We start from the raw sequence: 25,730 nt of genomic DNA, 5'->3' as shown, positions 1-25,730 counted from the left end.
CGGTAACCGGTAAAGATCCCGAGACTAATTACTATATCTTATTACGGTAATATAAACGTCTGCCGCTATTATTATTAAAAGGAACTACTAAAACCTACCTTTTTATACTAAATAAAAAGGAGGATCTTAGTAAGTATAATAGCTAGCGATTTAGAAGGGTAGTAGTAATTATTAAAAATAATAAAAACGAGAGTAGTAGCGAGACGGCGAGAGGAAGCGGGAATCTCTTAGACCTTAATAAATTCGTTAGGTAGCGAAAGTACGGATTTACTACGACCGGCGCGCGGATTAAATATATCCCCGTTAAGATTAAATACGCTAGTAACCGCTAATATAAGTATAAGCTAGAGCACGACCCTTAGTAAGTTAGGGTAAAAAAGAAGAGGACGAAACCTAATCCTAGATAGAATCCTAATCCTTTATAAGTAGGTAAATATTAACCCGGACTATTAGGGGACGTGGATATATAGAATCGTAGATTAGCCTAACGGCGAGCAAATTAACGTAATATTAATCTATTTAACTAAGGTTTATAAAAAAAAGGGGCTATAGGGGCAACCCCTATTTTACGAGATCGTAGACGACCTTAGCTATTAGCTAAACGAATAGTTCGTAAGCGCAAGCCTAGGAATTATAAAAGCGGTTAATAAATTCCTTTATAGGTAAGGGGTATTACTAGCGTAATTATAATTATAAGAACCTTACGAAATCCTAGTAGTAACGATTACGGAAGAGGAATTCGTAATATAGACCTAGGTATAAGTCGATAGGGCGTATAATTGCTTTAACGAATTTAGAAAAAGGGTAAACGACCTAGATTTCCTTCCTATAATTACTAACGGCAATTTATTGTTATAAAAGGATATATAGAAGCAAAATATAGTACTAGAAGTACGATAATTAACAATTCTGCCTATTTCGATCTATAGCTCGTCGCCGCTACTAATACGAAATTCGGTACTAATCGGCTAGTAAGAAAGGAGGTAGACTACCTAAAGTCACTAATAGTACGTAGTAACGTAGGGATCGCATATAGATATTAAAAATCTAGTAGTAAATACGAGGTAGTTTATAGACCTTAAAAAGATCTTCCTAAAAGAGAAATTATACTCTGGGGGGAAGTATAAGGTCTTATAAGAAACCCTAACGATATTTTATAATTACTATAAAAAAGTCGGAATTAGGGAATACTAGTACTATTCGGTAGTTAATATCGTACTCGTAAGCAAAGCCTCTAATTATTATTACGAAGCGGTACGTAATCTCGATCGAAACGACTTTCTTAGTATAATTAACGTAATCCGAAGCCGCTTCGAGACCTATAATAAGAACCTAGAGCTCTTATTTAAGCTATGAGCGATTTCTTTCGTATTTATAGCTAGGATAATAGAGGGCAAATTACGAGTAAAAATCCTTAAAGAGCTTATCGATCGAATTAATAAGCTAGCGAAAACCTAGCTAAATAAGGGGACTAACGAGCGGAAAGTTAGATATCTCTATACCGCAATCTAGCGCGTTCTAAAAATAAAAATAACTCTATACTAAGTACCCGAAGACTACGAGACGCTCTACTCGAGGCTAAGATCTAGTTTTAATATTAAGGTAAGAATGCCGCGCTAAACCTACTTTTAGGTATATAATAGCCCTTATTAATAGTATTAGGTTAACCGAACGTATAATAGGAAAGGAAAAGAAGCTAGGTACGGCAATCGCTAGTAAGGAATCCTAGATTTATTAAATAGGTAGAGATTTAACTCGCGAGTAGGGTAACGGAAGAAGTAGTATTTTATTTATAAAAAGGATAGATATTAGTTAAGTAACTACTTTAAGGAAGAGCGTGCTAAATCGTATAAATAATATAAAAAATCGAGGGTAGTAAATAGCAAAACTAGCCCTTATCGATTTAACTAATTCCTCGTTATATATAAGGGTAGATCCGGGGGTACGGAACCTAGCGAAAGTAGCTAATTTAGCGGCCTAAAGTACCCGCACCCTATAAGAGATTCGGAAGATAAGGAAGATCTTACCCCCTATACTAACGAATTAGATTACGATAAAGTCGACGATATTAACTACTCTTTTTTCGCCCCGTTAGCCTCGGGAGGATATACGAAGCTAAACGAATAAAAGGTAGTAGAAGCCCTTAATAAGTAGGCTTTTATTTACGGATAGTAAGAAAAGGTCCCTTAGATAACGGATATAGAGGTAGGCGAAAGGACGAATCTAATAGCGTAGAATTCTACTCTCTTAATATTTAAAGAAAAGAGATAGGGTGCTAAGTAATTCTAAGGGTAGCTAAAGGGGTCCTTTTTATACTACTTAGATTACTTAAATACTAAGCTTATATAAGTATTCTACGCGAACGAAAGGTACGGCCTAGATAATTTCTATAGGATTATCTTAAATACTAGGGTATTATAATAGTTAATAAGAGGAAAAGGGTAATTCTAAGCGCTATAGAAAATCGCGCTAGTAATGCTTAATACGTTAATAGCGGGTATTACGAGGATTAGCTTTGGCCTAAGTAAGGAAATCGTCGCCCTAGGTACGGTAGAAGTAGAGACGTACTTCGGAACGATAACTTTTTATATCCTACCCGTTAATACCCTATTTCTCTTATATTTAAAAGATATAGATCGATTAGGTATTATATTCGATAATATGAGGAACAGAATCTCTAGCCGTAAGTACTTCGAAATAGTCGAACGACGATGGGGGCACGCGTTTATAAGGCTTATTAATAATACGAAGTCGATTAATTACCTAACGGAAAGTGAGCTTAGATAATTATACTAGAGATTTAGTTACCTATCGGTCGCGAGGTTATATAACCTCCTAAAGTATTTAGGTAATAATAATATTAAAATAGGGGCGCTAGAGTAGTTAACGAAAGTATGCTATTAATACTAAATAAATGCGCAGAGCCTACGCAGATTTAAATTTAAATTACGTAATAAGCTTAACTTTAATTAGGAGATCGTTATCGATATCTTCTACTTAAACAGTCGACCGGTCCTATATATAATCGACGAGGCTATATTATTCTAAGCAGGGCAATTCTTACGGGATCTATAAGTAAAAATAGTATAGGTAGCTTTATGAAAAAGCTAGATTAATATATACTAAGGACCGCTAGACGGTATTAAAACCGACGCTAATATTAGTTTTAAGTTAGTAAAATTTAAGGAAAATGCGACGGCTTACGGTATATAGTTAAAAGTCGTGCCCGTTAAAGCGTACTATAATATTAAAAAGGTAGAAAGGGCGCACTAGTAATTAAAAAGAGCGTTTAAAATTATTAAAAAGGAAAATCCCGATTCCGATAACGACGAATACCTCTAGACAGTACTTAAATACTATAACGATATTATAGAGCCTAACGGGCTTATACTAACGCTTTTAGTATTTAGAGTATATTTAAGAACGACCTTAGCCTCGCTACCGTTATTAGACATAAACTAGCGAGCTTAAATAGTTAAAAAAGTAATATAGGCACTGCGCGAGGTAAGCGTCAAAAAGTAAGTTAATAAGATAATTACTACGCGCAATAGGCCCGATATAGGGGTTAATTTAAATATACCCCTAAATTCGGATATATAAGTATAGCGCAAAATTACTTAATAATAGGCTAGGCTATATAAATTGATTTTTATCGACGAGCGTTCTTACGTAGTTACGAGAGATCGCGACTAGCTACTCGACGTATTAATTACGGTAGTTAGACTATATTATATAGATCCTATCGAGGTAATTTCTAGCTTATAAGAAGAAAAAGAGCTAGGGGAAGCTATATAACCCGCGGTAGAGGTATAAGAAATTATTTTTAACGAAATCGTCGTAGTAGTATTAATAAACGACGAGGAAAAGGAAATTGTTAAAAGGGTACTAATATATTACGGGAGACTACGACGGTAAGTACTAACGCGGTAATTTATTACTAGCGACGAGGTAATTAATACCTTTTATATAGTAAAAGAGAAAGCCGATTTCGAGCTAGTAGTTAAACTACGCAAAGAAGGCGTAATTATAACTATTAAAAAGCCGTATAAGGGATTAGATCTTATCGAAGTAGATACTCTGTGCGATCGAGGGGTTTATTAATTTATCCTCTACGATTTAGAAAAGTATATAAACCTCTATATATTTAAATTACGAATAGTTCGTAAAATTAAAGGAAAAAGAATACCCTAACCGTACGAGAAGTCTAGATACGTAATTTAGGGGTATAGCGACGTCGAAAAGGCGACGCTACTTATATAATCGCCCACTATATAGCGCTATAGCTAACGATTAATAATAGTACTAATAGTATCGCTACGGAAGAAGGGATACGAGATTTAGAGCCGTGATATTACCTAGGTATATACCTAATCGGCTACAGGGCTTATAAGGAAAATCCTAGCCTATTTACCGAAGGAAATGGCTAGTAAGTACCTAAAAAGCACTATTATTAAAGTACTTAAGCTACTATATAGGCTCGTAGAATCGGGTACTTATTAGTAGGCTACTTACTACGATTTTTATATTAATTAACTATTAATAGTTACTTCTATATATAACCCGTACTTACTAGTCGCGGAGTACGAAGGTAACTAATTTGGGATTATTAGAATATAGACCGACAATATATTAGGCCTATCCGATATTAATTTTATAAAAAAGGAGGATAAGGAGCTTTAGAAAGCGGGCTTCGTAGCGAAGCTAAAAGAGGTCCTTATAATAAATACCCCCTTAGTATTTAATAGCGGGATTTTTATAATCGAAGGGGAAGCCGTCGTTTTTTAATAAAAGGGGTAGGGTAAGAAGATTAACCTCGTTAACCTAAACGTAACCGATATTAAAAAGTAATATAAGGCTAAGCTTATGTAAGGGGTATATATTACGAGTATTTATTAGCCCGAGGTAACTTTTAACTGCGCTAGGGTAGCGTAGGCTATAGATTTAACTAAACGAGACGTCGAGGTACTTAATAAGCGGCTTAAGTAGTAATAAACGAATCTCGATCGAGGTCTCGTTTACTACCCGATCGACCTTATAACTAGTAAGCTCTACGTTTTTATTAATAGGTTATTTACGAATAATAACGACCTTACTTCGTAATTAGGGTATATTATTATCCTAGCTAACGAGAGTATGGGCGAGAGCGAATTTACTATATACGGTAATATAATCTACTACTCGTTAACTAAAAGTAAGTGGGTAATAAGAAGTGTATTAGCGTCGGAGGTTTACGGTATAGTTAACGGCGTTAACCTTTTTTATACGATTTTAATAACGCTAAAGAAGATTACCGATCGAATTAGCTTTCTACTTATTTTAATAGTTATTTATATCGATTCCTACTCGTTATACAAATGCCTCGTTAAATTAGGAACGACGAAAGAAAAGAGGCTTATAATCAATATTATAGCCCTTAGGTAATCGTACGAAAGGCGCGAGATACTCGAGATCCGTTAGATTAATAATAAAGATAACTTCGTAAACGCTTTTACGAAAGTAGTACTAAATAAGGGATTAGAGTAATTTATAAGTAGTAGAAAAGTTATTATACGAATAGAGGGATAGGTTATATAAAAAGAATAGAGAAAAGGGGGAAAAGGAGACGACTTAATAAACGGGCCCGAGGTCGAATTATACCTCTAACTATAGCGGTTAAATTAATAAAAGAAAAAGAAAGTTAGTATCGGATTAGAAATCTAATTCGACCGCGGTATATAGCCGACTATATAGGGGCTAATTAGGGGCCCTATTTACGATTATCGTAGCTAGCCTAACCTACGGTTAGAACCTCCTTTTTACACTTACGCAGATATTCATATAGTTTAATTAATCTCTTCGTCAACTACGGTTCGAACTAACTACCCTATAATAGGGATACCAACAGCATTCATCCATAGTTCATTACAGTCTAAGCCATTAAAGCCAGCCATAAAGACACCCTCAGTCAGAGTCTGTGTCTAAGTCTTCCATGGAGTCTGAACTCGCCCTGTTGTTAGCTTTCCGAGAACATTTTGTTAACCGGTGATTGCCTGCTTTTATGTTCTTGTTGTGCTTTGCTACCTACCGAGCGCTGATAGGCTGGTCTCGAGCTTTGAGTCTGTGCGGCACAACTTTGAGAGAAATAAACAGGTCAGCCACTCACTCACTGTATAATGAAGAGAAATAGGACAGACATTGGCTCACCTTGCATCCCATGTCTCCTGATAATGGTAGTTTCTTCGACAGCCGAGATCTCACACTGCTTGAAGTGTGCTATCGCATCTCCGCTAGCGATCGGATCTCGAGAGAAGTTGCGACTCTGGCAATCCTGCTTTGGACAAAGCAGAATCCAATGTGCCTTTGAACCATCAAGCGTATAGGAGAAGACAAAACTGTCCAAGTAAGCTCTTTCTACCGCATTCACGGTCACAAATCGAGGACCCTCAACCGTTTTCCGCCGAATGACAGTGCGATTCGAATGAGGCGGCCGGCGCATGGAAATGAGGTCCCGTGGCATCGTGAAAGGAGTCGGCTTCGTCCCCGCGTATTGGAAGGCAGAGCAGGACATTCCAGCGATGTTGTCGTAGAAGAAGTTGTTGATGTGACACGGGAATTGTGCTTTGATCCTGGCAACAACTTCTGGTCTCTCTTCCGGCCGGTACTTGGGAGGAAGACCCGCAAGAAGGCTCTGCTGGCAATGGCTCCTAAAAATCTCATATGACTCTAGAACACGTTTAACCTCAGTAGTGATCTGCTGGTGGAGGTCATCTTCAAGCTGTTTAATGTATAGACGAATTGCTGTTGCCGATTCCTCGGAGAGACTGCTTGTCGAATCTTCTGAAAGGCTCATAGTGCACTTCTCCTGAGCTGGTGACTGCAGATAAGAAGGGGCAAAGCCGATGCGCTGCAGGGCGGAAGGAGCGACCTTTTTCAATCCATTGCTGAATTTGAAGGAACACGGCCAGCTTGAGACAGAGTTCCTGATTCCTTTACATCCATACCATGAAATCAAAGGCATCCGCCTAAATGCACACTATGTCAGAAGCGATATACTTTAGTACGGTCCCTCTTTCACTCATACTCGAATAGCTTCCTCGAGCTTGATTGTCTAGCGCCCGCACCGCAGCAGTGATTGTGCCAAGAATGGGCACAGCCTATTGCAGATCTTGTATCATTGCTCACCGATAGACAATCCTTGAGGCTTCATATGTAGGGAAAAGGGGGCGGGCGGTGACAGCGCAAGCTTTCCCTGCTTAGTTCATGATTGTGTTGCAAAATCCGGTAAGTTGATGTCTACACCACCCCCATTGTAGTTATTGCCTACATGGACCCACATCATGGATCATTTTCAGACAACGGGCATTGTACATATAATTACACACCGGTGTATTCCTGGTTTTTCTATGTGACTGCAGCTGCTAGTGGGCTAGATTTCCTTCGACTGACATCCAACGTCTCCCCCCAAAATAATGTAATGTTATGAGAACTACATGCATTAGGCACCGCGTTAGTCTAGGGCGGTCTCTGTGCTTCAATGGGGTTACCTATCGTACCCGGTATCTTTCAAGTACATCAATCCGGGGCGGAGACGAATCAATATCAGGGTTAAACTTCGGGAGATGCAACGACTACGGAGTATTAAAACGTTGATCATTCGTCCTCATTTTCCCCCTGGCATTCTGATTCACATGACAGCAGAAGGCGCCCCTTGCACTTTTTTTTGTTTCTGCGTTTATTAACATCTTGCCAACATTTAGACATGATTGAGCACGAACGACAGACTGCGTAAGTGTTCTGTGCTAAAAGTTGGAAAGTCTCACCTTTATCATTAAACATGGACTGACCTCAGCTTACGCGCCCAGTATCTTGGCACTGGACTGGGGAAGCAGCGCCATTCGTGGCAGTATTCTAACCCGAGACACTCGTCAGAAGTATCTCATTTTCACTGAAGATGCTTTGCCTGGGCATGATCAACGCTATCAAAAAGGCTCTTTCAGTTCGGCAATCTATCTCGATGGCATTGGAAGGGTCTATACGGGCGAAGACATCGACCAGGATAGGGAACCGGTGCCGTCAAAGCCCTTCTTCTCCACATCTCCAAAGACCGGAGATGATGCTACTGATGCCTTGTTTCAGGGCTCGCAAGCGGAAGAAACTTGGTACCTTGTCAAACAGGGCATGAATGATATCACTAGAACAGTGATTGAGCGAGTTGAGAGCTTTTGCAATGGCAACAACGACTCTGACTCGCGCACCTACTTCTACATCGAAGAGATCGGGCTGTCATACCCTGCTCATTGGAGACTAGGAGAACGAACCGAGTATGAGAATCTTTTGAGAAAGAACATCCTCCCCAATTCGACTTGGATCAAACCGAATTTCGAAGTCAGCTTTCACGTTGAAAGTCTTGCATCGGCCCATAAATTGTTCGCGACTGAACGGCTCGTCGATGAGATCTTTGTGTCACCACAGATCCCAGTTCTTGTCGTCTTTTTGGAATTCGGGGGTCACACGATGGTAAGTAATCTATCACATCGCCAATGTCCGGAAACAAGTTCACAAGGCGAACGACCATCTTTAGAACGGGTGCATGTTCAGTGCACAGAAGAGCACCGACGGTAAACTCAGCTACCACCGAATGGGTCAAACCTTTGGTATGTCCTGTTGCCTAGCTTGTTTCTCAACATATCTGACACGTATTCCGAAGCGACCTTTGGCGGTACTCAATGGTGGGAGCAGGAGGTGAATAAGTTCATGAAGTCGTACGTGGAGAAGACTACTAAGCGCGCTTTACCACCTCGACTACGATCAGAACTTCTCGAATCATTCCAGCGAAAAATTGTGAATTTCAAAGGATGCGAGGTCGAGCCGATGTACTTCACCTGTCCGAACCCTGATGACGACAAAACCTCCCTCCTATATACTTTTTCTTAGTACGCACTGTTAGTACGGGCTACTCTACTATATTAACCTCCTTAATAAGGCCTATTCTAACCCCCTTTTTCTTATACTAACTATGACTAGCTTAGGTAACGGCCGCTATATGCTACTATAACTATTACCCTTTTTAAATACTTTTAATACCCTCTTAGGCTTTATTACGATTATTTAGTCTACACTACTTCGGTCCCTAACTAAAAGACGCTACATTCCGGATTCTATTAAAGTAATATTTATAACCCCTAAAATTATAAAGGTTCTAATTATAAAACCTAGGCTAAACGCGTTTATTACTATAACTTAGCTTAAATTAATAATAATAACCTAACCCCCCCCTAATTATAGAGCGCGTTTTAATAAAACTATAACTATTAATAAAATTAGGACCCGTCTCTTTAGCCTCTATTTTATAAAGGATATTACCCTCGTAGCTATTTAGGAGTCCTTTTAGTTACTAAAAAACTCTAAATATACTATTACTATAAGCTATTATATTACTAAGCTCAAGGCCCTTTTTAAAAAACCTTAGCTATTACTTATTAAAACCTCTTAATATAAGCCGGACTATAAAATTATAACGGGCCTCTTTTTTATTAAAGTACTTTCTTAGAGCTCTAGTTATTATACTTAGCGTCTTATTAATTACTAGCCTTAGGGGTTTATAGCTTAAGCTTTAAGTATAACGAGCGACTTATAAAAAGGAGCTAAAAATATACTTCCCTCCCCTAATATTTTTATTTTTATTTACTTTAACCTTAAGAATCCCTATTATTAAGTAGAAGTACGGTTTATTTATAAAGAAGTTATTAAAAACTATTTACTTAAAGATAAAAATATTAGCCTAGTAACTAAGGTTCTAACTAGTTACGTATTTACCCTAAAGACTTTAAAAATATAATAAGCTATACTTAGTTATTATACTTAGCTACTTAAACTCTTTAATATAATTATTATTAAAAGATCTGAGATTTAGTTTATTTATATTATTAAAGATATTAAGACTCGAATCCCCGGCCTTAATAAGTAACCCCTTAACTTTAATATATACGTCTAGGACGAGGTTAGAGTAGTAGTAAGGATAACCCCCTTTTATTATTAAACCTCTAGCCTAACGAACGGCCCTTATATAACTTATATTATATCCTTCTTAAGACTAGTAAAAAGGCTTTTTAGTATTTTTAAATCGGTAGTAGCCTAGCTATTTACTTACTAACCCCTTTTTAAGTAGTACTAGGTCTATTTAAATTAGTATAGCTCTAAGGACTATACTAAAACTTAACGCTATTATTATTATAAAAAGCTAAAATATAACGGTAATTATATTATAATCGTCCTTTAATACGTAAACTACTAGGGGTTATATATAAATAATTATACGAATTACTTTATATACCCCTAAAAGAAAAATAGTACTATTATTTATTAAACCTCTTAATAAAAGAAACTCTTATATAAAGTAAGTAGAGAACTTTATATATAAGTTACGAAGCTCGACCTCTCCTTAAGCCCTGCCCCTAAGTTAGACCTTATAAAGTCCCTAAGTACCTAGCTCTAAGATAAGATTATAAGTATTAAAATAGAGAGACTTATTAAAAATATTATTTAGAAATCTATAGTTATTAATATAGCTATATATAATATTAAAAACTACTTAAGTAAATAAAAATAAACTTATTTAATTATTATAAAGTTAAATAGTATCATAAATTCTATTTTAAAAAGCGGTAACTACCCTCTTTTTAAAAAATAGGGCTCTAAACTCCCCCCTAAAAATAGCTTAGAATACGAAGAGCCTACCCTAAAGAAAAAGAGTAAGAGTAAATATAAGAGCGCTTTGCATAAGCGCTTTATAACTACTTATAACTAGCGTATTTAATACGTATTAAAATTAAAATATTATAAGCTAATGTATAAAAAAACGGCTATAAGTATAACTACGCCCTTATTATTACTAAATTTAAATAGGTAGATATTTTATTATTATAAGAGCTATAGTATAGTACGGGTAAACTATAAAATATTATTAAATCTTACCCTAGCTTTGCCCTATACTCGCTAGTTTAGAGCTAGGCTATGACTATTAATAGACCCCGGGTCCTTATATACGTTTCTTAAACCCTCTCGTACTTAGTAGCGTTTAATATTATAAAGCTCCCTTACTAGGACTTACTTAGAGTACGTATTTTAGGGTATTATATCCTTAACGTTTACTACGCCCTTAATAAGAAATATATATTAATAGTACTTAACTACTAGACCCCCCCGTAAAAACTACTTATTATAGGGGATTTAAACTCTTATTATATTAACTAATAGCTAGGGACCCCCTTATATACCCTTAGGAACTACTTTATTAACTAAATAGACGGCTACTACCTTATTATACTAAACCCCGTAGGGGTCCTTATTTATAAAGTAGGTAACGTGCTTAACTTAACTATTTTTAACGTCCCCCTAGCCCGGACTTAAATTACTAGCTATATATATATTAAATCGGACTATAATACCCTTATTATAACTATCCCCCTTTTTATTAGTTTAGGTAATACGTATTAATTAAAAAAGAAAAACTAGAGGATTAAACTAGAGAATATATTATAGTTCGTAGAGAGGGTTAAGGAGCTAACCTAGGTATTATATACTATATATAATATTATATAAGACCTCGATTTAGCTGCGGAGAGCCTTAACGACGTATTTTAGTATACTTATACTTCTTTTTTTACCCCGTACTATATAGGGAGTAGGGGAACGAAGTAGTGGGACGAATTATATATTAAAGCTAATAAACGCTTTAAAGTAGTATATATAGCTAACCCCTAATTTCCTACTATAGCTATAGCTAATTAATAATATAATAGTACTATATAGAGGGCTAAGGCCGCTATATAAGCTAGAATAGTCTCTTTTATTAAAAAGGATTTAGATATATACCGAATTATAAGTTAGAACTAGCCTAGGCCTTAGGTCTAATCCCCTCCTCTATAAGATAATAAGAATATAGTTATTAAACTTACTAAAAAGGCAATACTCTTTTAGAAAAAGCTCTTAGAGCGTGCGACTATAGAAGATAATGTATATCTCGACCTTATAATATGCCCTTAATAACTATTACCTTAAGATTTTACTATTTACTAATATAAAATAGATGATATAGTACTTAGCGCGGGAAATACTACCCCTAGTATAAATAATATTATAATTTTAATACTACGGGCCTACTAGCTATATATTAATAACTACGTCCGTTATTTTTACTAAGCCTATTTCGTACTTAGATATTACCTTAAGGCCTAGCGAGATACTAAGGTAGTAATAATACCGAAGCCTAACTAGGATATGCGTACTTATAAGGGTTAGTACTTAATTTTACTCTTAGTAACCCTAGGGAAGGGGCTAGAGCGCCTTATAGCTAAGAGGATGTTTTATATTATTATTACCTAAGGTATACTTAACTTATAAATAGCCGGGGTACTACCTAAATAATTAGCTACGGATATAATTAGAATAATAGCTTACGATATATAAGCTACTTTTAATAAGAAGCTAGTTATTATTATTATTATAATAAATATTAAAAGAGCCTTTAACTTAGTATTATATAACCGGTTATATAATCGGCTCTGGGTATAGGGTTAGCTTAAGAATATTATTACCTAAGTATAGTACTTTAACTAGTTATACTAAGCTTCGGTCCGCTATAAAAAATACTAAACTCTTATATTCCCTCTTTTTTATAGTTTACTATAGGGGTTATTAATCTTACTTATCCTCTTTTTATTATATACTAAGTAAATTTATTAAATTAGCCCGGAGTCTTTTAAATTTAGCTATATTAATAACTATACGATACTAAGTATTAAGAGGGACCTTACTAAGGCTACTTCCCGGGTATAGTAAATTCTAAACGATATTATTATTTAGGGTAGGGATAATACTATTCGGTTTAATTTTAAAAAGACCGAAGTCCTTTATTTTATAAAGCGAACCTTACTAAGGGCTAGAGATATTGCCCTCCCCCCTATTTATTACGATAATAAGGAAATTAGACCTTATAAGAAGGGTATTATAAAATAGCTAGGTATTATTTTTAATAAAAAGCTACTTTTCTATAGCTATATTACTAACTACTAAAATAAGGCTAGGTTTATAACTAGCTATATTAAAGGCTTTAATAAAGTCTTTAATAATACGCCCCTAGCTACTATATATAAGGTGATCTATATTATTATTATTCCTAAGGCCTTATATAGCGCTAAGTTATAATACCCCGGCCCGACCCGACCTATTTTTAAAATTAGGGTTAACTCCGAAATACGCGCCCGACCGGAAGTCTAATACGGGCTAAAGTTAGTTATTAAAACCCTTTAGACCCTTATTAATATCGCTTTAAAGGGCTCTTTTTTAATATAGCGGATTATACTAGTTACGGCGCTACTACGTAAAGCGAGCATATTATTAATAGAGCTTTTTTTAAACTCTTTTAGAAACCGCTATGCCGTTAAGCTTTTTATATTAGACTATTCTTATTCCCTAGCCTAGAGGATTTATAATTATAGGCTACTATATAATTACGGGAACCCCTCTTACTTAACTACGCTTATTTAAATAGCTAGTTAAGTTAAACGTCCCCCGTAACTAGCTTTATTACCCTACGACTTCTTAATTATAAGTAACTTTAGTAGTACTTAAGAAGTAATTAAGATAAAAGAGATATAAAGCTATTATAAATAATACGAATCTCTTTTTATTATATATATTATAGCTTATATAAATAAGTTATAAATAATTCTAAAGGCTATGGGCTTTAAGTATATTATTTATTAAGGACCGTAACTAATTTATCTTGGGTACTACTGCCTCCCCTAAGCCGAGGTTTTTAATATTAAAATAAAAGGGGCTACTATAAGTCTTTATATAGCGCTAAGGCTTAGAAATAAGTCTATTATAACTATTACGGTCTATTTAAATAACTAGGCCGCTATTAAGTACTTAAATAGTACCCCCCCTTATTTTTTTAATAAGCTATTCTCGAGTTTAAAGAGCTTATTAAGAACGCTAAGGTCCCCGTTACTTCTTATTAAATACCTAGTTATAAGGATATTATAAAGAATAAAATAGTAGACTAGTTAGCTAAAAAGAGTACTATTATAAGTCCCCTTAACTTACTTATACGCCCCTTAATTACTACTTATATTAAGCGTCGTACTTAAGAGAAATAGCTAATTATATTCCGGGGCTAATAAGAGGATTATTAATTAGACCTTTATAGGGCCCTCGCCTTATTTATTAATAATACGGCGAGCCCTAAGTTAAAGTTACTTATATAACGCTAGTTTTATTAGCTCTTTTTAGCTAAGTTTAGCTATAAGGACTATACTATATATTACTACTTATATAATTATAATAATACTAACCTCTATTACTTATATAAAAAAAAGAAGGTACCCGATTATATTTATTATTACTATTTAGTCTCGCGTAGGGGCATATTATAGTTCGCTTAAACTAACTTCGTTTAGTATTAACTCAACCTACCAATGCCTCAATGCCGCTTCCACCGTACGTATCTTAAGCCCCTCTGCTAATGCAGCGTACCTACTATTGGTTTTCCTCGGATGGCTTGGCCTAATCTCATCCGCTGGATGCCCGACCGACGATCGACTTGCCCTCGAAGGCTATGTGCCTGGGAAAGCGTCGCACAAGGGTATGTATCCGGGCATCCTATCGTAAGGTATGGGCTCGGGATAGCAGCAAGCGTGCCAGTCAATGCAGCCATTTGCCTAGTGATGACTTTAAACGTAAAGCCGCTCTCCTGGAAAGGCGAATTACTGTCAGATCATCCAATGGGAACGGCGGGGGGATGCTATGCTCCAAGTGGACATGAAGGTCTTCCTGGCATCGGATCATCTAGAAGGTGCGCCTTGCCGACCCCTTCCCCACCGTTTGCTCGGCTTGAGCACTTGACAGAAGGGCGTATGTCTCCTCCAAGTTACTTGTGAACCTAAGCAGCGCGAAGTGGTCATGCGCACTGTAACTTCTTTTCATATCGAGTCCCTTTCCTTGTCCTCGTTGTATCAAGCTTCAATAGCGAGTACGGACAAAGCGTGGGTGTTATCTTGCGCAGGCCGGTAGATCTCTCCTGTCATTATACCAGATATCTTATCTGGTCTAACAAGCGATACGTTGTTTTCAATTTAATCCTATACCAACGTATTGAAATCAACGTAAGGAAATATAACATGGAAAGATATAGATGTGGAGAAATCGTCTAGCTGCGATAGTGTCCTGTGGTAAGCTCTCACGGAACGTTGTCTCAATGCTGAAAGTGGGACGCAGTGAAGGTTCTCCAGCCTTCAGGTACTTCTCAGTTCGGAATTTATTGTCTTTTTTCTAGTTCTCTTATCCGTTCTCTTGCTCGCACCAGAGGCTCCCTGCGTGTTATTATCTATATGAGAGGTAAGAGGGGTAATCATCCTAGCTCAACGTTCAGGTGTCTGAGGCCTGAAAACTACCGCTCCCTTTTCCGTTTCTCTATCCCCCGCAATCACACTCAACCCACAACTTCCCTTGACAGTACAAGAGCCACACACTAGAGAATGGCCATAAGGGCTGCTTGAAGAGTCGGTATCATCGGCTTTGGAGGACCGTAGTAATCATTGGCGAAACCAACGGCTAGCGGCTCGCTACATTGGGCAAAGAAATCCGCAAAATCCAACATCTTCGGTCCCAGCATGTCGGCATGATTCGCATGGTGGCCCGGATGCTGGCCGTATGATTCTGCCGACACGCGTGTAGCGAGCCCGCCATGTTACGTTCCCGGCACCACCTCCGAAACGAATCGATTTCCGGATCCCCGTTTGGTAGCGGCGGGGGCCCGAGTCAGTCAGCGCCGCGGGTTAAGCGACCGCCGCTGCGGCCCCGACCATCTCCCCCTTATGTGGGCTACGAATCAGGTGTGTGAGGGGTAGAGCAGAACAAACGGCACCACGCGGCTCCGTGTGACTCGGTGGTTGCGAGTTTACGCCTGCACGTCACTGACTAGAAATCGTTACTCGTGACTAGATCTGAATCTTAGGTGAGATCGTGTCAGACTAGAGGTGAACTAGCGGATGGAGGGCCACGTGGGAGGACAAGGTATGCAGATATTGTAACGTTCGGAGTAGGCATGAGGTTCAAGAGATACGGCCTAAGCCACGTCCGAGAAACATTCATAATGACAGCTTCCAGAATGGCATGAAGCTCGCTAAACGGGAAATGCGGAAAAACACTTATGGGCGACGGACCGCAGTGTAAGAAGACCATAATTTTGCCCAAGTCCGGCAAACTCAGGAGCTTGTCGCCGGCTACGGACCCTTTTGCCGGTTCTGACCAGGATGCGACAAACCGTCGTGGGCAGAATTTCCGGCCAGGTTTTCTTGTGTATTGGTTTGGGCGGCTTGTCACCCTCATTCTAAGATCCTCATATGCACGAACCCGAGTCAAACGGCTTTTTAGTCTCTGTTGCTTGACTCTTGCTCTTAACACCTTGCTGATAAACCACTGGTAGAATCGATCTCCTCATCATTACGTGCTGGAAGGGAACCGGCCCCTCCTCCACTTGTCAGCCAAGATGGCCATTTCGGGCTTCCTGCGTGCTGCATCACGACAAGGTTGGAATTGGTATCGCATTGGCTATCGTCGGTGACACTTCCGTATAAGAGCCTCGAGGCATCCCCGTCGCCAATACCCATCCTTCCACCTTCGGCGGTACTAGTAAGACTATCCTGCGACTAGATACGCTCGCTATATACCTGCAACAATAATCACGGCACCTTACCCGACAATGGCCCTATTGCAAGTCCTATCCGTGCGCAGGACATGGCTTGTCGCCATGCTCCTCCTCCTCCTACTCCTCGCCGCCGTCACCGTCCATACCCTACGGACCCGGCGCACGCGCACGCGACTCCGCAAACTCGGAACCCACCAGGGCCATTTGCTCCCGCTCCCGCCCGGACCTCCGGGCGAACCAATCCTCGGCCACCTCCGCATCGTCCCGACCGACAACCCAGAACACGCCTACGCCGCCTGGTCAAAAGAATACCGCTCCGACGTGCTCTACTTCAACGTCCTAGGCCAGCCCATCATCGTCCTCAACTCTGTCCGCGCCGCCGTCGACTTGCTCGATAAGCGGGGCGCAAACTACTGCGACCGCCCGCGCTTCGTGCTATTCGAAGAGATGGGCTGGCGCAAGACGCTGACGTTCATGCGATGGGGCTCGGAGTTTCGTATGCATCGCAGCATCCTGCAGCGTAGCTTTTCAAAAACGAGTGTGCAGGTGTATCGCGAGCTACAGGAGAGGGAGGCATTGGTTTTGGTCAGGGGGATTATACGAGACCCTGGGTCTTGGGAGACGGCGTTGCGGAGGTTCGCGACTGCCGTTGTGATGAGGATTGGGTTCGGTGTTAGTGTTGAGAGTGATACCGATCCGTATATCCAAATGGCCACGGACGCATCATACGCCCTCGGCCACGGCGGGGCGCCGGCTGGGACACTCGTCGACTTCTTCCCCTTTGTGCGGCATCTACCCGACTGGCTGGTGAGAGACCGATCACTCCGCTTCGCGCGGACCTGGAGCTGGGCGATCCGCCAGATCCACGATGCTCCCTACGCCGCCGTGACGGCCAAGAGGACCCAGGACCAAGAACACAGTCTCACTAAAATGCTGCTGGAGCAGAGGGCAGAGCAGATCAAATCCGGGATTGCGCCAGAGCTGTCGGTAGACGACATCAAGGGCGCCGCGGCGGCGGTCTATGCCGCGGGGCAGGACACGACGTGGTCGACGCTGGTAGTCTTCGTCCTCAACATGGTTCTGCACCCCGAGGTCCAGGAAAAAGCGCAGAGGGTGCTGGATGAGGTCGTCGGGAATGGGAGGATGCCTTGTTTTGAGGACCGGCCGAGACTACCGTACATTGACTATATCGTCCAGGAGACGCTGCGGTGGTGCCCCGTATCCCCGCTCGGTGTGCCGCACCGCTCGCTGGAGGATGATGTGTACCACGGCATGTCTATACCAAAGGGATCGTTCGTGTATGCCAACGCGCGGGCGATGACGCACGATGAGCGGACGTATGCTGACCCTGAGGCATTTGACCCGGAGAGGTACGTCCCTGTTGAACAGGGCGGCCGCGGGGAGCCGTTTCCTGTGGGGCAGTTTGGGTTTGGGAGGAGGGTTTGCGTTGGAAGGCATCTTGCGGAGGCGAGCATTTGGATTGTGATTGCTTCGATGCTCGCGACGGTCAAGATTCAGAGGGTGAGAGGGCCGAGGGGGGAGGAGATTATACCGCTGGTGGAGTTGACGAATGGACTTACGAGTCACCCAAAGCGATTCCCGTGCCGGATTATACCCAGGAGTCCTCGTAGTGCAGAGATGGTTATTTCAACAACGTTATAGGTGAATCCTACTGTGGGATTATGGAATGAGTATATTGTAGTATAACTTGCATGCGTAGCCGCTCATCATTGCTGAATGTCGTAAATATCCCCTTTACTTCGGACGCTAACCGCCAAACGACCTGGAACGATACTATGCAGTACGAGTCGTTGAACACTATAATACCAATCACGTGAGGTTCCGTTCGTCTACATGTTATTCACTTGGCGGTAGCGGAATTATCGAATTTTACTAGTGTCCAAGATTCAAGGAGATATTAAGTAACTACCAAGCTGAAAGTACAACTACAGACAAAGGAGATCTATAAAATCGACTATGGCCATCCCTGCTATGGCATCATCAAACTCGTGAATCAGGCATAAGCCACCAACGCCGATCTACCCCAACCGTTCAAATGAGTGTCTGTGATATTATCAATTATCCTTTACTTGGACCCGTTGATCTTGCCGTTGTTCTCGCTCTGCATGGCCTGCATACCGGCGTTCATCTTGCCAAACTGCCACTCAGGCAGAGTGATGCCAGTCTGCTCGTTGATGGTCGTCATCAGGGGAGGCAGCATCTGGTAGACGTTGCGCATGGTATCAATGCCAGAGTTGCCACCGCCCTCGCCAGAACCTTGGCTACCCGTGTTCCAGACACTAATCTTGGGCTGCAGGCCGCGGATGGCCTCAGCGTTGGCCTTTGCGAGCTGGACGTAGGTGCCCTTCTCGATCATCAGGTACTGCAGCAGACCCGCGGGACCGCCAAAGGCAGTCGACATCTTGCCGTAGGCGTCCGCCATGGCGGCCATACCCTCGGCCTTCTTGAGCATGATGGCGAGGTCGGCCTCGGCGTTGAGCTGGGCAGAGTACTGGTGCGCCTCGGCGTCCTGGCGGGCCTTGTAGGCGTTGGCGTCGGCCGTCTTGGTGGTGCGGTTGAACTCGGCTGAGGTGTGCGCGTCGGCATCCTTTTGCGTCTTGAAGGCCTTTGCCTCGGTCTCGCGCTGGCTCTTCTCAAAGTTGGCCTTGGCGTCGGCCTCAATAGCGTATGCCTCAGCGTCGGCCTTTTGCTGGCGGGCCTCGCGCTCGATTGTGGCCTTTACGACCTCGGTGGCACGCAGGCGCTCAATCTCGGCGGCGGCGCGCTTGACCTCGACCTCGCGCTTGAGGTCCTCGTCCTTGGACTCGAGGGCGCGGCGGGCCTCGACGCGGGCGATCTCGACGTCCTTGCTGAGGGAGGCCTGGCGGGTGTCGAGGTTGGCCTCGGCGGTGGCGCGCTCGATGTCGCGGTCCGTCTTCTGGACGGCGGTCTCGGCGTTGATCTTTGCAATCTCGCGCTCCTGCTCGCCCTTGCGCTTGGACTCGCCGACGTTACCGCGCAGCTGGGCCTCGGCGACGTCGATCCTGGCCTGGTTGCTGGCGCCCTCGTGGGCCTTGCGGGAGAGGGACTCAAAGTAGTTTGAGTTGGGGGCGTCCTTGAGCTCCTTTACGTTTGCATTGTAGATCTTGAGGCCGAACTGGCTGAGCTCGGACTGGATGTTGCGGAAGATGCGGCGCTTGAAGACCTCGCGCTCGGTGAAGATCTCCTCCATGGTCATGCTGGAGACCAGGACACGGACCTCACCCTCGATGATGCCCTTGACGATATTCTCGAGGTGGACGAGGGAGCTGGTCTTCTTGTCGGCAGACTCGGCGAGGAGCATGGCGTACTTCATGAGGGCGTCGCCGCGGTCCTCGCGGCGGTTGGAGGAAATGTAGTTGTCGTCCTCATCGTGTTGCTGCTGGTCGGAGGTCTCGGAGTGGTGGCTCGATTGATGAGCGGCGTTGGCACCGCGCTGGTTGACATCGGGGCCTACAGTGAAGACGACGGGCAGGAGGAATTGAAGCTTCTCCTTGGTCATGGCCTGAAGGCTCATAGCATAGTCGTGGGGAGTGATGCGGAAGCGCATGCAGCGTTGAAAGGGCCATACCCAGGCGGCCTTTGTGATCTTGACCGTCTTCACGGACATACCCGTGATGGCGAGGTATTCATCGGGGGCGGCGACTCTGTACGACATTTTGGCGGTGTTGTATGGGTGGAAGTGAGTGAGGGTAAGGTAAAGATGGAGGTAGGGTTGGCAGAGGGAGAAGAGGGTGAGATCTTTAAAGGTGGCCGCTTCTCAACGAGTCTGTTATGAGAAGTTCGAGTAGTATATGGATGGATGTTTGGAGCAGACGTTACTGGCGTAGATTGCTCGTTGGATTTGTAGAGTGATCCTCCTGTGATAGACAAGAAGACTCGGGGTATCTTGAGGTAGCTCTATGTTGGTGTGACACAACACTGCAAATAGGAGGAACCATTCTATTATATACCTTGGGAGCCCGCGAGGCAGATCGAAGCTCTACCTGAGCTCTAAGTTCAAGAATGCACTCACATCATGTCACCTACCTTGGCATCTCGGGTAAGGTAGTTCATGGCTGGGGGCAGACGTCCAGCCAAGCAAGCAACTTAGCGGCGGTAAACGGTTGCGACTAGCGTGTGACCCATTCATGACCAGGCGTTTTCGTTACACGACATACCATTCTGGCAGCCTATGAAATGAGCCTCGTGGCAAGGCATAGCATTATTGGAGAGCGGAGAATGCGATTGGGTGGTGTCATTGGTGAATGGTCACCGTCAGAACATCGCTCCGTTGGTGGCGGCAGTGCATATGGTAAAACCTTCCTTCACCCTTGGACGGTTGGACCTGTAGGTGGAGGAAATGGCGGAAAGAGAGTGGCTGGATTGGTCCTTTGAATTCCGCATCAGACGGCAGGCACCCGGTTAGTCAGTCCTACCTCTCCACGTGACTTTTTCGGGATATTCGGACCAATCACAACACTCCTGTGGCTGGGTCAAGTCAGGTGGTGTGGCTAGTGCGCGCTAGACTTCTTCTCGAAGCCTGCCTTATATGGATGCCTGGAGTCACTTAATCGCCGAATGTGGCTGATCTGGGGAAATTAAGGTGTCGATCCACTCCACCGCTTCCCATCTGAGGCCCTCCACCTCTTCGCTCGACACCATCGACAACACCCTCACTTTCATGGTTTCGCCAGGTCAGACATGCATCAAAAGGCGCCAGAAGATGCAGGGACGGGCTAACTCGAGTGCACAGGTCCGAGTCAGATCATCCACGTTCTCTTCTATACAACACAGGCCCTCTCGAACGGCATTGTCTGCTGCTACAATTCTGGGCAAGGCAAGATGAAGGCCTGTCATTCCCGTCACCGAACGCTTACTTTGCTATTGCATGCCAACGTATCTTGCGGCTGAAACGGGCATCTTAATCACGCAGCATCAACATCAAGAAATCGCTCACATATCCACATCAACTTCGGAGTCAATTCGACCTCCTAGGTATTCCCTTCGCGATGACCGAGCTTAGGGCCTGATTTTCCCTCATGTCAGTCGACGAGCGGGCCTCATTCTCGGTCACCTGTTCCGGGAATGCTGAGCAATGGCGCCGCGCTAACGCCTCCTTGGGCCCTTCCGATAGGAACCAGCTGCGGCGCAGCACAGCACTTTAGTCGGGCGCATTTCCCTCCTACTCTTCTTTTCGGCACCTTTGCCAGGCACTTGAAAACGCCTGCGAGAACCCTTGGAACTGCCATTAGCGTAACCGATAATCGTCGACTAGCCCTTTTCAGCGCCTGCTTGTCTTCCTTCGCCCAGCCGCAGTGCCGCCTGAACCGACCCCAAGAGAGGCTATCCAAGGATCTACCACACCCACGAACCAACTCACAGCCTCATTCCGTCTCTGCCCTTTGACACAACATAATCATACACATTCGCCCCTGCATACCATTGATCGCTCAGAGGACCCCGTGGCCACCAAACCCGATAATCTCCGCGACCATCCCCGGATTCTGAGTCTGACTGCATGTGTCCGTGTAGCCCTTCCGGTCACAAGAGGTCAGCCCTGCAGAAGTCGAACTGATGCTCCCATCGGCGTCGGCCGATAGTATTGCAACTACCTAGCTACTACGGAGTACGTCGAGCCGCGTTCCCACTCTTTCGTCATTGCGGAATCCCCGTCTCGGCACCGAAAGTCGTTGCCTGCCTCTTCTGATCCTACAAGGTCCAGTCACCGTTGCGGCACGCACCTGATGCCCGAGTCGCCCGAGGCGTTTTTGGCACAAAGAGCTCAGGCTCACTGTTCGTCTATCAAGGTCATTCACTCAGTGACCCACGAATGACGGACTTCCAATCATCTCCCTTAGGACTGCATCAGCCCGACGAGCTCACTTTCACGCAAGTCTCAGTCTGTGTTGCAGAAGCCAGACCACAAAGCATCAATTCAATTCCAAACCTACTCACGGTACTGTCGCTATGTCCAAGAACACTGACGGAGACGGGGATCTTCCCCCCTCATACAACGAAGCAACGACATCATACCATTCATCGTCGTCACTCAACCACAACTCAGCGGTCTCGGCGACCCTCAACAACCTCTCTTCCTTGCTCCGCGAAACACAAGCTCAGCAGACCGCCCGTGACACCGTCACGACAACAACCCTACTGCCGCTCCTAACGCCCCACATCACGTCACTCTTGACACGTCTAGGGACGACTCCTCACCCACCGATATCAACAGAGCTCTATCTCGTGCCCGCTGCAGCAGTCGGTCCAGAATGGATCATCGCTTCAGATGCCGACCCAAAGGCAGGCCAGGTCGCGGAGGTCATCCGCGTGGAACCGGAGCCCGACCCCGATTCCAAGGGAAGGGGTGACACCAAGGGTCAAAGCGCGGGCTCAGCCTCAGGAAATGCAGTTGCAGGTTCCTCCTATGAATTCGACGAATGGGGCCGCTGGGACGACGACGTCAACACAGGTGCATCGGCTTCAAGGGAAGGAGAATGGTGGTGGAGCGATGAAGGTCTGGCCCGGCGTCTCGCGAAACGGCTACAGCCTGAACCAAAAGTCGACCGTATCGTCGTCCGTGCCGTCGTAGAACAAGCAAAAGAGGATAAAAAGGCCGGCCGCTGGGGGCTATTCAGAGCCGGCACAGATCCTTCATCGTCACCTTCGTCCTCCTCATCAGGCCCACCGCCTCCTCGACAGTTTATTAAGCCCACGTCTCCTTCCACGACGTTCGAGGAAAACGTTTCAATGACGGTGCGCGGGGAGGAAGTAACCTTTCGCCGGGAAAACGAGATGGGAATATGGGAGAGTATGCGCGGGTTTGGAATCGTGGTAAGAGTGAGGATACGAAGGACATGAGGCTTCGATACCCGAGTCTCCACCAGATCACAAATGTTAGAAGGCTAGCAGGTCCGAGACAGACAGACATGCCTCTCTGGCACCTTCGCAATTCGGACTATTTTTATCGTCCGCTTCAGCCCTATCCATCCGAGCCACAGCTTATTGCTGACCAACTTATCGGTATCCTGCACTGATGAGGGATTCTAATCGACCAATGAGACGAACTAATACTAGGAGGATGCATCTCTTTCGTCCGAAATTCGATCGAATTCTGGCTTACTGACGATAGTTTACGGATTGCCATCGAGTAACGACATCGATATCGGGTGACATTGGCGATAATGTCCAGCAGCGAATAACTTATAAGATATATGTCTTGTAAACGCATGGGGAAACTTTCCAACTTCGGGACACAGTAACCCAAAGATAACGTTGACCAGAAAGCACTCGCTCCAAACTCCTCAGCCATGGTCTCCCTTCACGTAGTAAACCAATCCAACGCCCTCGTCGCATCTCTCCCAAAGGGCTTAGTAGCAGTCTTCATCGGCGCAACATCGGGCATCGGCAAAAGCACCCTCCAGCACCTTGCCCAACACGCGCGCTCTCCACACATCTACACCGTGGCGCGCCCTCAGACCGTCGCATCTCACGAGACCTTCCTTGCCTCGCTGCGCGCAAGCGCAAACCCAGATGCCAGCTACACCCTCCTCCCCGCAGACCATGCCCTGATATCCGACATTGACGCCGCCATGGAGACCATTCTCCAACGGGAAACAAAAGTCGACATTCTGTTCCTCTCCGCGGGATTCATCGCCTTTGAAGGACGCCAAAACACCGTAGAAGGGCTGGACCCATCCATGTCGACGCGGTACTACACCCGCCTCCGCGCCGTCCAAAAGCTCCTCCCCCTCCTCCACAAGGCGGCCCGCCCGCGCGTCGTATCGGTGCTGGCGGCGGGGCTAGAGGGTCCCATGCCCGACGAGGAGGACCTCGACCTCCGGAAGCCCGGGAATTGGGGTTACTGGCCTGCTTCCGTGCAGGCTACGACCATGGGTACGCTCGCGCTTGAGGTGTTGGCGAGGGAGAACCCGGGGGTGAGTTTTGTGCATTCTATGCCTGGACCCGTGGCGACGCCGGGGTTGGAGAGGGCGAGGGGGTTTGGGGTGGACGTTAGGGGGGAGATGGGTGTTGAGGAGGCGGGTCAGAGGGGGTTATTTTTGGCGACGAGTGATTTGTATGATTCTCGGGGGCGGGAGGGAGTTATGAGGGTTCCTGGAGGGGTTGAGGATGTAAAAAGGTCCGGGGGTGGTGTATTTTTGGTTGGTCCGGAAGGGGAGAGGGTTGACAATGAGGAAGTTTTGGGGGGTATGAGGGAGAGAGGGTTGGATGTGAAAGTGTGGAACTTTACTCGAGAATTGTTTGATAATTGTCTAGGCCGAAATGGAAAATTCAAGGAGCCCGTGTAGACTCTGACGGGATTGTTGGCTCTTGGGAAATTTCTCACTAGATACCCTATCAACTGCCAGATGACTCTTATTCATGTCGTTCGTGCGGTGGGAAAGCATATGGCGTCTAAGTCCACCACTGTTTCCCCTTCATTTTACAAAGGCTTAAAAAAAGTAGAGTCATGTTGAGACCAAACAAAATGCTGTATCTAACGATCAAAACTTTGATGGGATGCTGTCTTTGCCGAAGTCTCTGTTGTCTGATAGACAGTCCTTGCAAATGAACGATTTTAGATAAACTAGTGCGCAAGGTCGATGCCAGAGAAGTTAACCTGGGGAATAAAAATGGCCCCTGGGAAGTAAATGTGCGATTCTTCGGTTTTGATTTTGATAGATTTATCGGATTAGAAGTCCAATTCGACCGCGGCATATAGCCGACTGCGCAGGGGCCAATTAGGGGCCCTATTTACGATTATCATAGCCAGCCCAACCTACGGTTAGAACCTCCTTTTTATACCTACTATATAGATATTTATATAGTTTAATTAATCTCTTCGTTAACTACGGTTCGAACTAACTACTTTATAATAGGGATACTAATACTAATTAATAATTAAATTTTATTATCGTAGATTAGTAAGGTATCTCGCTATATAAAAAAGACGACCTCTTAATACCGCACGGGATAGGAGATTCGTACTAATTAACCTTATAAAAATAAATAAAAAAGGGGG

General features: G+C 43.8%; 6 protein-coding genes across 6 annotated transcripts; 4 read left to right on the top strand and 2 right to left on the bottom strand.

Moving 5' to 3' along the window:
• Window positions 1-2,475: 2,475 nt before the first annotated feature.
• Window positions 2,476-2,787, top strand: CLUP02_01932 (uncharacterized protein; the record flags this gene model as incomplete). The annotated part of the gene is made up of 1 exon (XM_049280967.1): window positions 2,476-2,787. The coding sequence occupies one exon, from the start codon at window positions 2,476-2,478 to the stop codon at window positions 2,785-2,787; it is 312 nt and encodes a 103-aa protein (XP_049136924.1).
• Window positions 2,788-5,940: 3,153 nt separating this feature from the next.
• On the bottom strand, window positions 5,941-7,552 carry CLUP02_01931 (uncharacterized protein; the record flags this gene model as incomplete). The annotated part of the gene is made up of 9 exons (XM_049280966.1): window positions 5,941-5,986; window positions 6,065-6,110; window positions 6,184-7,001; window positions 7,061-7,133; window positions 7,162-7,228; window positions 7,277-7,299; window positions 7,362-7,380; window positions 7,426-7,465; window positions 7,533-7,552. 9 exons carry the CDS (start codon window positions 7,550-7,552, stop codon window positions 5,941-5,943), a joined length of 1,152 nt encoding a protein of 383 aa, XP_049136923.1.
• A 186-nt stretch (window positions 7,553-7,738) lies between these two features.
• On the top strand, window positions 7,739-8,876 carry CLUP02_01930 (uncharacterized protein; the record flags this gene model as incomplete). The annotated part of the gene is made up of 5 exons (XM_049280965.1): window positions 7,739-7,764; window positions 7,842-8,496; window positions 8,585-8,633; window positions 8,687-8,741; window positions 8,792-8,876. 5 exons carry the CDS (start codon window positions 7,739-7,741, stop codon window positions 8,874-8,876), a joined length of 870 nt encoding a protein of 289 aa, XP_049136922.1.
• A 7,868-nt stretch (window positions 8,877-16,744) lies between these two features.
• CLUP02_01929 (cytochrome P450 1A2) lies at window positions 16,745-18,352 on the top strand (the record flags this gene model as incomplete). The annotated part of the gene is made up of 1 exon (XM_049280964.1): window positions 16,745-18,352. One exon carries the CDS (start codon window positions 16,745-16,747, stop codon window positions 18,350-18,352), a length of 1,608 nt encoding a protein of 535 aa, XP_049136921.1.
• Window positions 18,353-18,776: 424 nt separating this feature from the next.
• Window positions 18,777-20,387, bottom strand: CLUP02_01928 (SPFH domain/Band 7 family protein; the record flags this gene model as incomplete). The annotated part of the gene is made up of 1 exon (XM_049280963.1): window positions 18,777-20,387. The coding sequence occupies one exon, from the start codon at window positions 20,385-20,387 to the stop codon at window positions 18,777-18,779; it is 1,611 nt and encodes a 536-aa protein (XP_049136920.1).
• Window positions 20,388-22,678: 2,291 nt separating this feature from the next.
• Window positions 22,679-25,017, top strand: CLUP02_01927 (uncharacterized protein; the record flags this gene model as incomplete). The annotated part of the gene is made up of 2 exons (XM_049280962.1): window positions 22,679-23,542; window positions 23,992-25,017. The coding sequence occupies 2 exons, from the start codon at window positions 22,679-22,681 to the stop codon at window positions 25,015-25,017; spliced, it is 1,890 nt and encodes a 629-aa protein (XP_049136919.1).
• Window positions 25,018-25,730: the final 713 nt, after the last annotated feature.

This window comes from Colletotrichum lupini, chromosome 1, assembly GCF_023278565.1.
Source record: "Colletotrichum lupini chromosome 1, complete sequence".
In the NCBI taxonomy this organism is placed as follows: domain Eukaryota; kingdom Fungi; phylum Ascomycota; class Sordariomycetes; order Glomerellales; family Glomerellaceae; genus Colletotrichum; species Colletotrichum lupini.
The sequence above is the reverse complement of the archived record's forward strand: the minus strand, read 5'-3'. Positions and strand labels throughout refer to the sequence as shown.